Source organism: Mytilus galloprovincialis, chromosome 7, assembly GCF_965363235.1.
Source record: "Mytilus galloprovincialis chromosome 7, xbMytGall1.hap1.1, whole genome shotgun sequence".
In the NCBI taxonomy this organism is placed as follows: Eukaryota; Metazoa; Mollusca; class Bivalvia; order Mytilida; family Mytilidae; genus Mytilus; species Mytilus galloprovincialis.
The window spans coordinates 9,184,179-9,201,367 of NC_134844.1; the positions used below are offsets into that span (position 1 = coordinate 9,184,179).

General features: G+C 31.3%; 1 protein-coding gene across 1 annotated transcript in view; it reads left to right on the plus strand.

Moving 5' to 3' along the window:
- Positions 1 to 2,746: 2,746 nt before the first annotated feature.
- The window catches only part of LOC143084110 (uncharacterized), a 29,948-nt gene continuing 15,505 nt past the window's right edge, over positions 2,747 to 17,189 (plus strand). Inside the window, exons 1-4 of the mRNA XM_076260517.1 lie at positions 2,747 to 2,828; positions 9,466 to 9,640; positions 15,175 to 15,480; positions 16,613 to 16,688. Coding sequence (XP_076116632.1) covers positions 2,772 to 2,828; positions 9,466 to 9,640; positions 15,175 to 15,480; positions 16,613 to 16,688 — 614 coding nt within the window. The 5' untranslated portion in view covers positions 2,747 to 2,771. The remainder of the gene's footprint in view (positions 2,829 to 9,465; positions 9,641 to 15,174; positions 15,481 to 16,612; positions 16,689 to 17,189) is intronic.

Below are 17,189 nucleotides of genomic sequence, written 5' to 3' on the forward strand. Positions count from 1 at the left end.
CCTTTTTAAATGGCTGGATCCGTGCCTGAATTTATAAATATATAGATGAATAATAAATACCTTTTTATTTTATTATTGTATCCAATATTGATTGTACATTGTTGTACAATAAAATAATGAACATACATATTAAAACAACCAATAATCAGTCATGTCGGTATGAAACACTTGTGTACAAAACTATTCATATTATATGTACAGTACATTTCTGTTATAACATACATAACTATAAATCGACATCCAAGAGAAACTATTTTCCGATGCATGGACATTGACTGATTTGTGTTTATTTAGACTAGACGTCATACTATTTAACTAATTGATTGCAAAAATCAGGTAAATTTTACAGGACTAAATAAATTCCAAAGTGTAAAAATTCCAAAGAATTTACACTAGCAAAGAACATATCTTTTAAAATGTTACCCGTTCCACATGGCCAATATATTGGGACTCCTGACTTCATTTACTAGAATTAAATATTCATTTATAAATAATAGGTACTTTGTATACGTAAACTACTCTCATTTACATTTCTTTACTGTATCCACATTTAATATTGTGACAGTTATATGTTGGTTTATATGAATGGTTTTTATTTTGCCTATGTTTATATCTGCAAATTAGATCTAGTAGCATTCATGTATCGTTCAATTCGACTAAACAACTTGTATGTAATTAAAGTCAAGGACGTATGCATTGCTTTATTATTTAAATAATAAAAATAAACTTTTGAACGGATGAGTGCATGAAAAAAGCTTATACATATCAAATGGTAATTACAGAAGGTCTCCAATATGCTTACTTAAGTTAAGACTTAATTATCATGTTTGAGAGATTTGTTTTTGACTTTATGACCAAACAAGAATGTTAGATTCATAAATATTTTGGCGTTGATCAATAGACAACTGATATATTTTCTATTCGTATGTTTTTACTATTCATAAGTGATATCTAGTAATATTCTATATCCCCCCCCAAAAAAAAAGAAAAGAGACGTGGTTGTGAAACAGTTGTATTGCCACCAATATTTTCATTTATTCAAAATGAAAAAGATCTTGAATAAACACTTTTTTCACAACAATAGTTATATATCAGAATCATAGTTTTAAAGAAATCCCTGTTTATGCCCCAACTGTTCTTTTACAGTATATAGTGTTTAAATTTAAAAACAAGACTTTAGTTAATGTTACATGTAGCTTACCGTATGTGAATAAATGCAAAAAACCGGAATGAAAATATTCTGATAGCAAATCAACATTATTTCAGAATACTATAAATGTAAGTTTAGAGGATAACCATTATACCATTCAAAATTATATTAAGTATAGAATCCTGCCCAAGTCTCCCGTCCACATCTTACTGTATGTCCTTTTATCAAGACATGTTCACAATGTATGCCTCAAATAGTCAGTTTAGAATTTTTATATAATTCAGCTTATTTATGACTAGAAACATACAAATGTAGCTGTATTTGCGAAAATTGTTTGTATGAATTAACAAGTCTGATATGTGATTTCAAACAAAGTTGTGTAGAAATGAGTGATAGAATCTTTTTTGCATAAACTGAAAGCACAGTTATTATTTCTATTCAAAAGAACTTTATAATAATAAAAGTATAGCCTTTGACGGCTAAATGATACAAGAGCTAGGGATTTTTCTCTCTTGTTGTTTAGGGGCTCACATTTTCAAAAATATGTTTGATAAAAAGTAAAAATCACAAAAATATTGAACTCCGAGGAAAATGCAATCGTCAAGTCCCTAATTAAATGACAAAATCAAATGACAAAACGCATCAAACGAATGGACAACAACTGTCATAATCCTGACATGATTACAAGCAATTTAAAATGTAGAAAATGATGGATTCAACCTGGTTTTATAGCGACAAACCTCCCACTTATATGACAGTCGCATCAAATTCTATTATATTTACAACGATGCGTGGAGAAAACAGACATAATAAATAGAATAGTCAAAATATGGTTATAGCAGTCATCACAGTGTTACATCTCAAAACAAACAATAATTTACAAAAAAACACGAAAGTATCTATTAAATTGAAGAAAAAAAACACAGTCAGTGCTTCGCGTGTCTGACGTAAGAAAATGTACACGTCAGAAAGAAGAAAATGTTTCGTCCTTGTTTATTCAAAGCAATTAAAATTTCACATTTGGAATGGTTGTATACAGGGTAATTTTGTAGTTTGTCGTTCAAAGTATTTTCAAATAAATAATAAAACAATAACATAATGACTTATAATAGAACAGCAACATAATAACAGGATTTGGAATACTAAGTATATTTTTAGAACACCACTTAAGTTAGTTTTATTGAGGTATTTTTCTATCCATAGTTTTATTTTTTTAAGCCGCGGTCACAAGAAAGCACATAGTATGTTATAATATTATTGTTTTCGTCGGCTTCGGTAATCTTTGACGACTATGTTAAGGCCCTGTCCCTCAAATCATGATCCAACGACTTTCAACTATTCAACAGTTTCAATGTTAAGTTTTTAAGTTTGTTTGATAACTATTTACTTCTTCTAGTTTTTTATTGTTCAAAATGACATAAGTATCGAGATAATTTATACAAATTAAGCAACGCCTTATCTTAAAACGAAAGTTCACACACTCTAGATTAGTTGTAGATAGCACGCGTAAGTTATTTACAATGTATAATGGGTTCTTAGTATATTAAGACTTTGTCTTTTTATGAAAAAAGTGTATTCCTTTTGTTTCAGGCTGAAGAAGATTACATATATTATTCTTAACATGGTAATTCACAGCAATCCAGAATTCAGCATTTTGGCCTTTATTAAATTTTTAACTGTAAGTATTCCTACGTATTGTAACGATACATTTTTTTTTAAATCGCCATATTATATATTAAGGTAGTGTAATGCGATTAAACGTGAGATGAGTGTTGATTATTGTTTGTCGTTTTATGCTATCATTTTACATGTATAACAGATAATTCATTATCTGCTTAAATAGGTCATTTTAGGCATTTAGTTAAAATTTATTACATGAACTTATTTAAAAAATAAAGATAGCTGAATGGTAGTTGTTAGATCGCTGTCTATATTTATACCCCATGAAACAAAGTTGCGGAGGGTATACTCTTTTTGATCCGTCCGTCTGTCCGTCAGTCTTGTTCTTGTCATCGCAAATACTCTGAAACCACAAAAAAGAATGTCACGAAACTTTGTAGATATTAAGGACATACTATGTAGATTTACATATCGACATGAAATTGTGACTCAGTTTTTTGTCTAGGAGTTACGTCTCTTTGAAGTTATTTGCCTCAATATATTAGTGCAACAGTTTGTCGTCGCAAATCCTCTGAAACCTCATAACACATTTTCATGGACCTTTAAAAAATAATAAGGACCTACTACGAAGATGCGCATATCAACAGAAAATTATAATTCCATATTTTTTTTCTTAGATTTTTTTTATTTTTCCAGTGACAATGTGGGGCTTGGGGTATGTAAGCACGCTCACTAACGTTCTTTAATTTTGAAAAATTTTCTCGTGATTGACAATCGTTTGAAATATCGTATTTTTGTATTACCATAAACGATTACAATCATATTTCCAACATCCATCTTCTTCTATGTCAAATACATTTTGTCTTTGAATTAATATGTCTATTCATACCTGTATTTCTTATTTTGACATAACTTGGACTGAAAATTATAAAAAAAACCTTGGCGATAGTAATAGCAATAGTGCATCATGTTCTTGTAATATAAACGGATTGTTCTAATGAGTCCTTACTCTTAGTCAATCGCAAACGTCCCCGAAAAACTATGTGGTATCTCATCAAAACTCTAAGACACCCATAGAAAGTAGAGGGAATATCTTTGAGGTGTCGAAACCCTTGTTAAGTATGGTTAAGCCAAAACACGTAAACATCAATAAACTGCACGCAGGAACCCATTAATGACTCGTAACACATTTGTTTTACGATTCTTTACGGTAAAGTCACGATTCGTTTACGTCTTATTTTTTTATTATGAAGGAATTTGCAAACATGTTATTAAAAATATGGCACACTAATTCCGATCATATATGTAACTTGACTTAGCTTTCATTTAAAGGGACACTTGCTGTCAAATTCATTTTTTCATCGCTTTTAATCAAAAACTCTTAAAAGCTCTTCATTTGTATATGAATCGGAGTTCCGTCAGATACTTGTCATAAGCAAGATCATCAAAAGAGCTAAGTTATATAATTTCACTTTCAGATGCATTGATGATGTTCTTTCCATTAACAATCCAATTTTTTATGATTGGGTGCCATTAATATATCCCCTAGAACTAGACATTAAAGAAACAAAGACGGCTTCTCCCGCCTTATTATTGCCTCATTTTTAGAATTTTACCTCGAATCTGACATAGTAAGTTATCTCAGTTACAGGATCAATGACAAAAAACGAAACGATTTTAATTTTGAAATTATCAATCCATTCCCCCCGTTCAACACCTTATTAGTATTATACAACTTCACGTGCATATGTGATATACATTTAAAACTTTATTCGGTAGTCAAGAGCTTGCAGCTCCTACTTTACACTTTGTAAAACGTCACCGGTGTCTGAGCAGAAAGTTGATGAACAAAGAGTATATCAAAGAACGTCTCGTCCTTTTTCTAAAAAAGTTCATATGAAGTACCAAAACCGTGTTCATAAATATTCTGTTTCAATTTAACAAATACTATACAATGATCTTGAAGTATAGATACTTACTTTGTTTGTCATCTTAATACGTGTCATAGACTTCTTTTATTTGTATTTATTAATATTACTTTTACTGTTTGGTTTGTTTTTTGTGATATCTATTTGACGTGTCTATACCGTGGCAGAATGCGGCCATAAAAGAAACAATATTATGTTGTTCCCTCAAGATACTATGTCGTTCCATCAGGATGCTATGTCGTTCACACAAGATAGTTATCTCGTTCCTTCAAGATGCTATGTCGTTCACTCAAGATGCTATGCCGTACACACAAGATAGTTATGTTGTTCCCTCAAGATACTTTGTCGTTCCCACAAGATAGTTATGTCGTTCCCACAAGATAGTTATGTCGTTCCCTCAAGATACTATGTCGTTCCCACAAGATAGTTATATCGTTCCCTCAAGCTGTTATGTTGTTCCTTCAAGATGATATGTCGTTCCCTCAAGATATTATGTCGTTCCCTCAAGATACTATGTCGTTCCCTCAAGATGCTATGTTGTTCCCTCAAGATAGTTATCTCTCTTGAGGGAACTACATATCATCATATATTGGACGATATATCAACATCGATCGCATCAAGGATTTTTATATGCGAATTCTAGATCGCAAGAGTAAAAAAAATATGTTTAGCTGGAGCATGGCAGACATTGAAAGTTTCAATAACTTCAAAAAGTATAGGACTGAATGAAATTGTACAGTATGAAAGTCTTTGCATAACCCTCAACAGAATCTATTAGTAGTTTGAAGTTCTGCATCCTATTGATTGACTGTGGCTCTCTGTATTTTGGACCCTTAGACAACAGTTGTCTCAACTTGTAGTTATTGACTAAGTTTAGGTCTCCAGAAATGACATGGCCATCAGGATTATACACGAAAAGGGAGTGTGAACAGGCACAATCAGGTGGTTTAGCATTAGAGTCATCAATATTTAGATTCTGCAACACTTTTTTTGTGATTAAAATGTTTAGATGCAACAGGGTTGGTGTAGGAATAGGATACTATAGGAGAATATTGAATCTTAAAGTAAGAAGGAATGTTGCTTTTTACTCTTTTATGGTGAAGAATATTACTTTATATTTATAGCATCAATACCTTTGTTTTTGAACTTCAAATTGAAGAATGAACGTTTTCGAGTTCCTCCGATGTTCAAAAACGGGTCTGAATAATCTATGGTTAGCAATATCCATCACCATGGCAACTATTTTATACTTCGTAGATACAGAAATACAGAAATACAGACGTGCATAATATTGCTGCATCACTCGTTTGTGATGGCTGCTGTATTTCATCAAGATTCAACCGATTAAAACATTCTAAAAAAAAAACATATTGGATTAGTAGAAACTTTTATATTAACTTTAAAAATTTGATGCAGTTTTATGAAATTCAAATAAAAGATTTTCAGTTTTATTCTAATACATATTACTAGTCTCAGCGTACATTGAAGTGAATTAATACAACAGTAACGCAATGTAACCGTAGAATCAGATTCAATAATTAGTGTTAGATTCGTAAGTAATCGGTTCCTTACCCAACCTTGGATTCCTACAATTAGTCTCCGATGTTAAATTGATATTTTTATTATTGTTACATTTTCACGTAACCGTAGCCAGTGCCTGTAATTTTTCATTTCTGGTCTTTCGTATTTGATAATGCTTTGCCCTAATGTCCTGTTGTGTTTCTTTTATATATAATGACGTGGCTCTTTTTTTAAGAAGAAATATATACACAATTAAAAACCAATTGTTCAGAGAACAATTAAAGGTCTTTCCATCAAAACAATGTATTTTGATATGAAAAGTTGTGAAACTACGTTTAAAATGTCATTTCAATCGTCAAATGATAGCTCCTAGTAAACTGATTCCAAAAATATATTGTTTCCATACATTTTTTTTAAATAAAGGAGATAATTTGTTACTTCCGGTTTGAAAAATGTTACTTCCGATTATATTTGAATATTTACTTGATACTGATTCCAAAAATATCTGGTTCTATATACTTTTATATTAATAAAGTACAAAAAAATAGCTACTTCCGGTTTACAAAAGGTCACTTCCGGTTGTTTTTTTTCAAGGTTAAATGGTTTGATACCTTTTTCTAAAAGTTGTTTATCTTTATCATGTATACATATAGAATAAAAGCAAAGGTCAAAATCTAGAACGTCAAATTAAGCTATGACCTTGAGATCAATTTCAAGGTCATAAACCAAGGACCTCAAATCAAAAGACCATAGGTCTTAATTATATTTAGTTAATGAGTTATATCACCAAACGCGTATTTTTACATACAAGAGTGGAGAAAACTCCCTTTTACATTCAACGTACGCTTGCAATCAAAATTTACATCTTTCGACATGTCGCAACTAACAATTTAGTAAAAATAATTTGTTGATATCTTATACAGTCTTTGGATATAAGTGAAAATAAGCCAAATTCAAATATCAGAATATGACCTTGACCTTTGACCTTGACCTAATTTTCATTTTTTGGGACCAAGGACCTCAAATCAAAAGATCCTAGGTCTCTATCACTTATGATTTATAAGATAGAAATTCATATCACTTATATCAGATGCATAAGGGGAAATAACTCTCATATGGAGCGGTCATATCGCTTCGGTCAAAATAGGACAAATCATGCGAAGGATATAACGAGCAATTTTGTAAAATAAATTTGTCATAATATTTTACGGTTGCGAAGGAGATGCGCTAACAAGAAAAACAGTGTTTGGGGAGATAACTCCTACAAAGAAAAGTATTCGTTTACGCAGGGTAAATTTCAAAAGCGCATAAACTGTTCGATATCATATACAAAATATCTAAGCGACATATTGCGAAACAAATGTTTATCGCAAAAACAAAATTAGGCGGAAGAAAAAAAAAAAAAAAAATAATCAGAAGAAAAACAATAGGTCTTTCCACAGAAAAGTGGAAAGACCTAATAAGCATATAGACAAGCGGCAAGAATGAAATGTAAACTTCTAATTTACATTCTGCTGACAATATGCCTACATAATTATAGATGTAAATGCAAAGCGAACACGTGCAATTGGATTTTTCTAGTTCTGTTTAATTTCATATTATAGATTTCAGTAGCATATTAAACAACGTTTTTACCTGTAGAAGAATGATTTTGTTGGATTGAATCAATCAATCAAATGATTAACCTTTGTTTCACTTTCAATGTTGACATTCTTTCCATCAAATCACTGAATACGGACACTGCATGCGTTATTCATCTCTACATTGTATATCACGGGTTAAATTGAAGTTCACACAAACACGATTTAAATCAGATCGAATTATTCACTTTCTAGTGACAATTCATTATCAATGTTTCTTAGCTTAATTTTGACAACATTGAACCATATTGGTTGCTAAAACCAAATATTTTTTCACTATTTCAATTTCATTAATGATTAAACAAAAAAGAAGTCCTAAGTAGCAAGTGCCCCTTAAACATGTAAAATAAAGAAACCGAACAAAAAAAACCCAAAAACACGAAGTTCTCATTGGTAATTTAATGAAATGTTTCCTTGTAGAAACCAAATTTGATTAAGCACTTCCTTGAACACGATTCAGTCTAAACTGGTGTTACGGGTTCAATTTGAACTTTTTTTAAGGAAATTATATCATTAGGTTTAAATTGTCTGCTAAGATCGAAATTTAATGGTTTGCAGTTACCTTTAATAAACCAGTAGTGAGTTATAAAATCTCAAACTGCGTTTTTTGTTTGCAAAAAGTAAAATCACAAAAATACTAAACTCAGAGGAAAATCCAATCGGATAGTCCATAATCACAATATTGCAATATCAAATGACAAAACTCATAAAACACGAATGGACAAGAACTGTCATATTGATAGTGTAAAATTGAGAATGGAAATGGGGAATGTATCTCTCGGAACTTAATGTATTACAACCTCCAGAAATCTAGGTTCATATTACAACAACATTATCTGTTATATATCTCAATAATACCCCAAATTACCCCACAAAAAGATTTGTAATATTATGTCATCGAACACTTGGATCGAATTTAAAATATAAAAAAGCTGCTGGAACCAAAATTTGCACAAATAAAAGATATTTCTTTTAAACATTTACCTCGTGGTCATTGCTGATGAAAATTTGCCGGATAACATTAAACTATGCACGTTTCTGTTTTTTTTCCTATAGATTATACCATTGGTTTTCAAGTTTGAATGATCTTACGGTAATTATTTGGGACTTTTTATAGCTTACTGGTTGATGTGAGCCCAGGCTTCGTGTTAAATACCGTACTTTGACCTATAAAGATTTTTCTCTTCTTATATTTATAGGTCATATACAGACTAATCACAGTTGTTTTTTTACTTAAATGTGTCCTGATGTTTTATGGCCTTTAGTTTTCGTGCTTTGCCCGCTTGGACTAGGGCGCATTCATTGAAGGTCGTTACGGTAGTAATAATGCTTGAAGATAAACGCACATCATATCGTAAATATTACAATTTGTGAAGTTTAAAGCGTGAATTATTTTCAAGACAGGAAAAAGCGCTCGTCTTTTGATTTTGGAGGCTTTTTTGCCGTGCATATACGGATTTTTTTTGTCATGGATGGATACCCCGTATCTCCTTTTTTATATATTGTAAAATACTTTTTTAATGCAGGATGTTATCGTATGATGCTATATTATTAGATTAAGGATTGATTTTAAGCAATATACCTTCTCTTGTATGCTTATCTACAGATATATGTATTTGAAGTTCTGCACGGATATGAAATCCAATGCCCTGGTACAGTTCATTGGAATGTGCGTGCAAAGGATTTGTGCAATGTGGAGTTGAAATATTTCTGTCTTTATGATGATGTAAATACAAACACCACAGAGAGCTGTACTGGGCCTTTGCCAACTATTGCAAAAGGTAAAAGAATATTTTTAATATCATTTGAATATGTGATTGGGTTGGTGTGACACTAACGCCTACAATTTTGTTTATTGGATATATTCGTTTGTTATTATAACCTTTAGAGCGATGCATGCTACAATACATTAATGATCGTTGATACAAAAATCATTTACAGGATTATCAGTCAATATAAAAAACACAAATACTATGATACAATCAAAGTTAATACTTGTTATTGAATTTTGCGTTCGATCCCAAAACGAAACAATGACCGAGCAATACAGGTTAACAAAACACAACCTCATTAGTCATCTGTACAGAAATAGTTCTTTTTATTGATTTATCGTGTAATATTAGATAAACTGTTCAATCTATATGTATACATGTGTAATTATATTTTCTTTAAATGTGTATGCATATTAAATCAGGTGTATCATAAACGGTAATACTTTGTGAAAATGATGTACTTACGTCTCATCTATTTTGCCTAAATTAAACAAATAAACCAAAGAAAAGAACAGGCTTCCCAAATACTAATAGTTGTACACACCAAAAGAAGTTGGTTTCAACTGTGTTCCATTTTTGAACAGTTGTACTGAATTATAAAAATTATGGACAACAGTTTATCAGCAAAATTTGAATATAAATGAAATTCTGATATTACAAACAACCGAAAAAAATGTTGTATTACGTCCAATGAATCTAATCTTATTAATATATTTTAAGTTGACAATTTTGTAAATAGGTACATGATTTATAATTAGATACGCCAGACGTGCGTTTCGTCTATCAGTGACGCGCAGATAAAACAGTTAGTAAGCCACACCTGAGAGAATTGCATAACATCCGAAATGTGGTATTCAATGTGTACGGTAATTTTTTCAAACGAACACAAACCTACGAAATTTAACTTAATTAATTACCAACATTTAACAGGAAGACATAATATAAAGAGCGAGAGCAATTTTGCCGTGAATTGTTTTCGTTCGATAAGATAGGTAAATTATGTTTTAAATAGCCAGATAGATGCTAATTATAGTACATGAATATACGTGACATTATTTATTTTTATACCTTGAACAGGTATTCCTACAGAAAGCAAGGCCAAGATTTTTTTATATTGGCTTTATTAAATTGTCAACACCCTTTATGCGCATAAGGTACCTAACCACGTAACTTGTCAACAAGCCAAATAGTATCAAACAAATTCAACTGGGATGCTGTTTTTCTCATCTCATTTTGAATATATGTATATCTGTATTTGTTCTGGTCTTTTAAGGTTTTATCGTCTTAAGATAAGATAATAAATATTTTAACCGGAGAACATCTTTCGTCAGTTGGACATATAACACCTTGTATTACTAACACATGTTATATGGCCTTTTCTGGCATTTTAACAAAAAATGTTGTTTTATGTTCTGATGACTTAGGTACCGGTGCAGTGACGGTGGTACAAATGTCAGTACTAGTATCTACACAGTTAGTCAATTTGCAACAAAATTGATGTTGACATATAATACCATGTTCAAAAAAGGTTTCGAAAAATTGTTTGTGTTGTTTTGAAACTTGTATACAATGTCCTATTTTTAAGTTATGTGTACATTACACACGCAGCATTTGGGCTTCATTGCTATATAATAAATTCTTGTGTTATTGGTTATGTACAGTCACCTTCATCAGTTTGACGACAATTGTTCCTTGCATATATGTAATAAATGTAAACACATGAATAGAAAGTAAGTCATTAGTATGGACAGTCATAGGAATGCACACAATAAGCGATACAATAAAATGATATACTAGTATACTATATAGTTAAAATGAACCAGAATGACTGTATACATTAAGCCAACATCCGGAAAAATATGATAGAAACATTAACATTTAATATAACAACACAAAAAAATGCGAAATGTCCAAGCGATATTCGAACCTTATCTTCAAATCAATCTTTGATTAGTAGTTCTATGCTCTATTGATGGAACCACGGCGACGCATGTTTGTAATGTCTTATTAAGGAGCTTTATCAGTAAAATTTAGCAATGTTACAATTTTTTCATAAAAAGGTGTTTTTTAATTATTAAGAACACACCAAACCAATTTCATTTTTGAGGGGAAAAGTAGTATAAATTACAACAGTCACAAAAACATGGTATAATATGTAACAAATGCAGTCAACATCAATCAGTTTTGTCGCCAATTCGCTAACTGTGTAGATACTAGTACTGATTTTTTTTTACCACCGTCCCTGCACCGGTACCTAAGTCATTAGAAAATAAGACAACACCAAAGAACGAATCAATTACACTTCAAATCGTAACTGTAGATAAAATATCAAGAAGCTGTTGCATCTGTATCCCAATTAAGGGCCGATTTGTTAAAATGCCAGAAAAGCCATATAGCATGTGTTAGTAACACAAGGTGTTCTATTACTAACTGGTGTAAGCTGTTCTACGGTCAACATATATATTATGTTATCTTAACTAATGGACAATAAAACATAAAACCTTGAAAGACCAGGACAAATAAAGATATACATGTATTCAGAATACGAAAAACAACATCCCATTTGAATTTGTTCGATATTATTTACCTTCTTGACAAGTTACGTGGTATGGTACCTTATGCGCATAAAGGGTGTGAACAATTAAACAAAATCAATATAAAAAAAAAATCAGTAGTCTTGGCCTTGTGTTTTGTAGAAATACCTGTTCAAGGCATGCAAATAGATAATGTGACGTATTTTTATGTACTATAATTAGCATTTATCGGGCTATTTAAATCATGATTTGCCTATGTTATCGAATGAAAAGAATCCAGGAGAAAATTGCCATGGCTCTTTCAATCTCTACCATTGTCCAGAAATAACCGGAAAATCATATAAACAGTCGAGAAAAAACATCAAATACTTGCAAAGTGATTTGTTTTTGTACTGGCAGACAACGCGGCCAGCTATGTGGTTGTGGTACTACGTAAATACTACACGGATGCCCTGGAGAATTAAATCATGTCGTTATCTACATTAACTACGCTCCACAGAGAGTCACATAGTTAATAATCATTTCACGACTAAAGCTCAGCTAAAGGCCTCTTCTGTTTTTTGAAAGGTCAACGCTATGTATTGGCTACCTCAACTAATAGTTTTCAAAGGTACGAGGATTATAATTTACCTCAACAAAAAAAAACCACCAAAGGTACAATATTATGGCATTTTGACTTTTACAAAGTGTCCTAATACTAATATAATCTGTATGTGCTCTTAACGAGTTACGTAAACAATGATCAATTAACTGCCTGTTATTTTTTGCAAATAAAAACATGTGAACAAATTGCAATTCACCATTTGTTTGGAGTGTTAAAATTATTTTGATGTTGTAGATAAATTACGTGATTTTGATGAACCTGGGATTCGGTTAACAGTTTTGACTTTTCGCCTATTTATACATGTTATACTACACTTCCACATCATCTTATCTCAATAAGTTACTCCTATTTTTTTAAATGCTTAATCTGATACCAAAATAAACTCATTAAAGATACCAGGATCAAATTTTGTATTTACTGCAGACGCATGTTTAGTCTACAAAAGACTCATCAGTGATGCCTGAATCCAAAAAAGACAAAATGACCAAATAAAATACGAAGTTGAAGGGCATTAAGGACAAAAATTCTTGAAAAGTTTGGCAAAACACAGCTTAAATAATTTATTCTCGATGAAGAAAAGCCTAAGTATTAAAAATTCAAAAGTTTTGTAAACAGTTTAATTTATATTGATAATTCACGTCAGCACAGAAGTGCTGACAAATTTATTTGCTGCAACGCAAATACTTTCCGTAATATAGAAAGGTAAATATACTAGATATATATTTTTGGACGTGTGATGTTAGGATTAAACTCGTATATTTTCTCCTTCACAACATCTGTGTTCAACTTGGTAATACAGTATTAGGATTGTAAAAGACCGAGAACCTAAGGTCAAGATTTCAATCAAGTTAGCAAAATTTGATGAGGAAGGCAGATTACTTATGTGAATTATCATTTAAAGGACAAATTTATAAGATTATACTATAGATATTAATATTTTAACAACTGTCGATTAATTTTGGGTGATTTTTAATGTTTTTAAATTGGCATTTTAAGGGTAGGTAACTCTGAAACAGTGCAATTTCTGAAGGAATCTACATGGAATTTTCCTTTTTTCTATTCTAGCCGGAAAAAGGTTCGATGACCTTAATTTATTTTATTATTCTTAAATAATATTGAGAAAGGAAATGGGGAACGTATACTAGTACAGTGATAATGGACGTCATACTAAACTCCGAATTATACACAAGAAACTAAAATTTAAAATCATCCAAGACTAACAAAGGCCAGAGGCTCCTGACTTGGGACAAGCGCAACATTGCGGCGGATTTAAACATGTTCATGAGATCTCAACCCTTCCCCTATACCTCTAGCCAATGTAAAAAAGTAAACACATAACAATACGCACATTGAAATTCAGTTCAAGAGAAGTCCGAGTCCGATGTCATAAGATGTAACAAAGCATTTTCTAAAAGCTATCTTTTCGAATTTTATTTTACAATTATTTCATTTTGTTCAATTTGTATTAAAAAAATATTTTTTTACCCTGTATAATCCATACAAAAGGCGTCATTTTGTCACAACCTGTAGCTTAAGAAAATGAGCAGTGACTTATCAATTTTATTCTATTATTGAACCTAAATCAATGTGTACTACGTTTTGGCAAAGTATGAAGACATTGTATCGTTTTTTATTTAAGACTCCCATACCAAAAAGTAAAATCACAAAAAATACTGAACTCCGAGGAAAAAGCAAAACGGAAAGTCCCGAATTAAATGGCATCAAACGAATGGACAACAACTGTCTTATTCCTGACTTGGTACAGGCATTTTCAAATGTAGATATTGGTGGATTAAACCTGGTTTTATAGCGCTAAAACTCTCACTTGTATGACAGTCGCATTATATTCCGTAATATTTACAACGATGCGTGAACAAAACAGACACAACAGGCAAAATAGTCAAAACATGGACTCAGCAGTCACCACTGTGTCACAATCTGAAAACAAACAAATATTTAACAAAAAGCACAAAAGAATCTATCAAATTTAAAAACCACGTTCATACTACCTAAATTCAAATTAATTGATACATTCAACAACAATTACCGTTATTTTATGTAGGTCAGTGGTTGTCGCTGGTTTATATCTGTCATATTTTTTTTTTTTCGCAACTTCTTTAGTTACAAATTAGGTTGTTCAATTCAATTATTTCATATTTTTGATGTATGGGTCTCTAAAACCCAATTTCACGTTATTTTTTTTCATCATTGTTGAAAGCCGTATGATCGCCTATTTTTGCTTACACCCACTTTGTTGAAGTTTGATGGAAAGTTTTCTCATTGTTAATCATACCACACCTTTATATAATATTAAAAGCCATTATGAAAATTGACAACTTGCAGACTTTCTTATTTACCTTATATTCATACGTCTTTTAAACAAACTCTTTTTTTTTCAAATTCAGGCTATAAATGGGTAATCAGAGGAAACCCTGATAGAGGTAAATGTTCACTAGGTTCATACCAGCCTTATGAACATAGAAATGTGAAAGCAAGTGCCTGTGTATATCAGAAGTCCCTTTGCAGTGAAGAAGGGCAAGTTGTATTTGACATGGGTAACACCATCGATGACCAAAAATGTCGCTGCGATTATAAAAGAGGATACGATTTTGTCGGAAAACCAAGGAATCGCTGTTATTGTTACCCATCAACGGAAGATTGCTCCTGTTTCCTACGACGGTGTAATATCACAGGAGTCCGAATGTCACAAGGTAAGAAAATAAATTATTACAGAATGGAAAATTTATTTACAAAAGAATATCATATTTACCAGAGTTGTATAGTAAGGCAGGTAATTGGTTTGAGTTAAACACCACTTGTGGCACTTTTTTTTAAATTTTGAATGGGTAGTTTGTATTGGTGAAAGTAGCAGGAGTGTCCGCAGAGAACTATCGACCTTCGGTTAATAAACTGATAATATATCCGTTTCACAGATGATACCGGATATGTGCTTTATCTCGTAACTACAATCCCGCTCTCTTTTCACGAATGTGACCTTCCGAATTATACTATTTTCCGGCTTTGTAATAATATTAGCAACACCACGGGTTCAAGACATACTAGTAAGAGGTTTAGATACCTTTAAAACCAGGTGTAATCCGCCATTTTCTACATAAGAAAATTCCTGTACCAAGCCAGGAATATGACAGTTGTTATTAATTCGTTTGATGTGTTTTATCTTTTGACTTTGCCATTCGATTAGAAATTTTCCGTTTTGAATTGTCCTCGGAGTTCAGTATTTTTGTGATTTTATTTTCTATTACTATTATTACATTTTTTTACTACTATAGTTTTTGTCTATCAGCACAAAAAAAAAAAAAAAAACAATGGAGAAATTGAATTAAAAAAAGGTGATTGGCTAGTTTGCAATATCATGAACATATTGCGTGTTGCAATGTTTAAATATGTGAAATAGGGTAAATGATATTTTAGGTTTCATTGTATCTAGTTGTGGTAAATCAGAATGTAAAAAGGAAACATAGGTAAGTGAGGTCAATAGTATATATACAGGGAAATGAGAGATGGTATATCAGACATTTATTCAATACAAGGTCTTGACTCTGGTATCTGAATACGTTAAACGTTTATTTTCGTTTTAAAATTGCATTTTGTATTAAAAGGTTACTTTATGAATGAAATATAAGCCTGTTAAAATGAAGCTCGTTGAATAATGCCACATTTAACATAAATTTTATTTGTTTATATTTTACACATGGTAAATTGGATAGAGAGTTGTCTTATTGACACCCATACCCCATCTTCATTATAATATTTATCATATCTTGTTTTATGTTAACAACATGAACATGCTTTTTCCGTAATCGTTTAGTTGTTTATTTTCAGATTATGAATGCATTGATAACTACGTATACAATACAACGGCAATTTGCCCAACGATAGTAACAATCCTTGATAAAGGGTAAGCATTAAACATACTATAGTTACATTAGATGTATTTTTCATTATAATACTTTATTCTGATTAGCTGACTGCACATGTTATTCCTTAAGCAATTGCATTACTCAATAAAACTTTTCATTCAGGATAACACGTGGTCCCACAATAAAGTGGACAGATGAATTAAATACACAAATAATAAAATTCGTGTTTTCATGATCATAGCCAAAAAATGTAAATATAAGTATTAAATGCTTCTTATTGTAACTTCATAGGGTTGTAAAAACGTTGACCGTGCGCACATTTTTAGAATAAAAGAACTTTGGTCAACGCTTTTATACCTCAATGAAGTTACAAAAAGAAGTATTCAAGTCTTAAATAAACATCAAAATTATTTCATTTCGCCTTGTATACTGTATATACATCACACTTCCGGCAGCAGTACACGAAGAACACGAAGTTTTATCAAGCACCAATTTTATAGTTTTATTGTTGATATTTACCACACATGTACCTAGTTTTA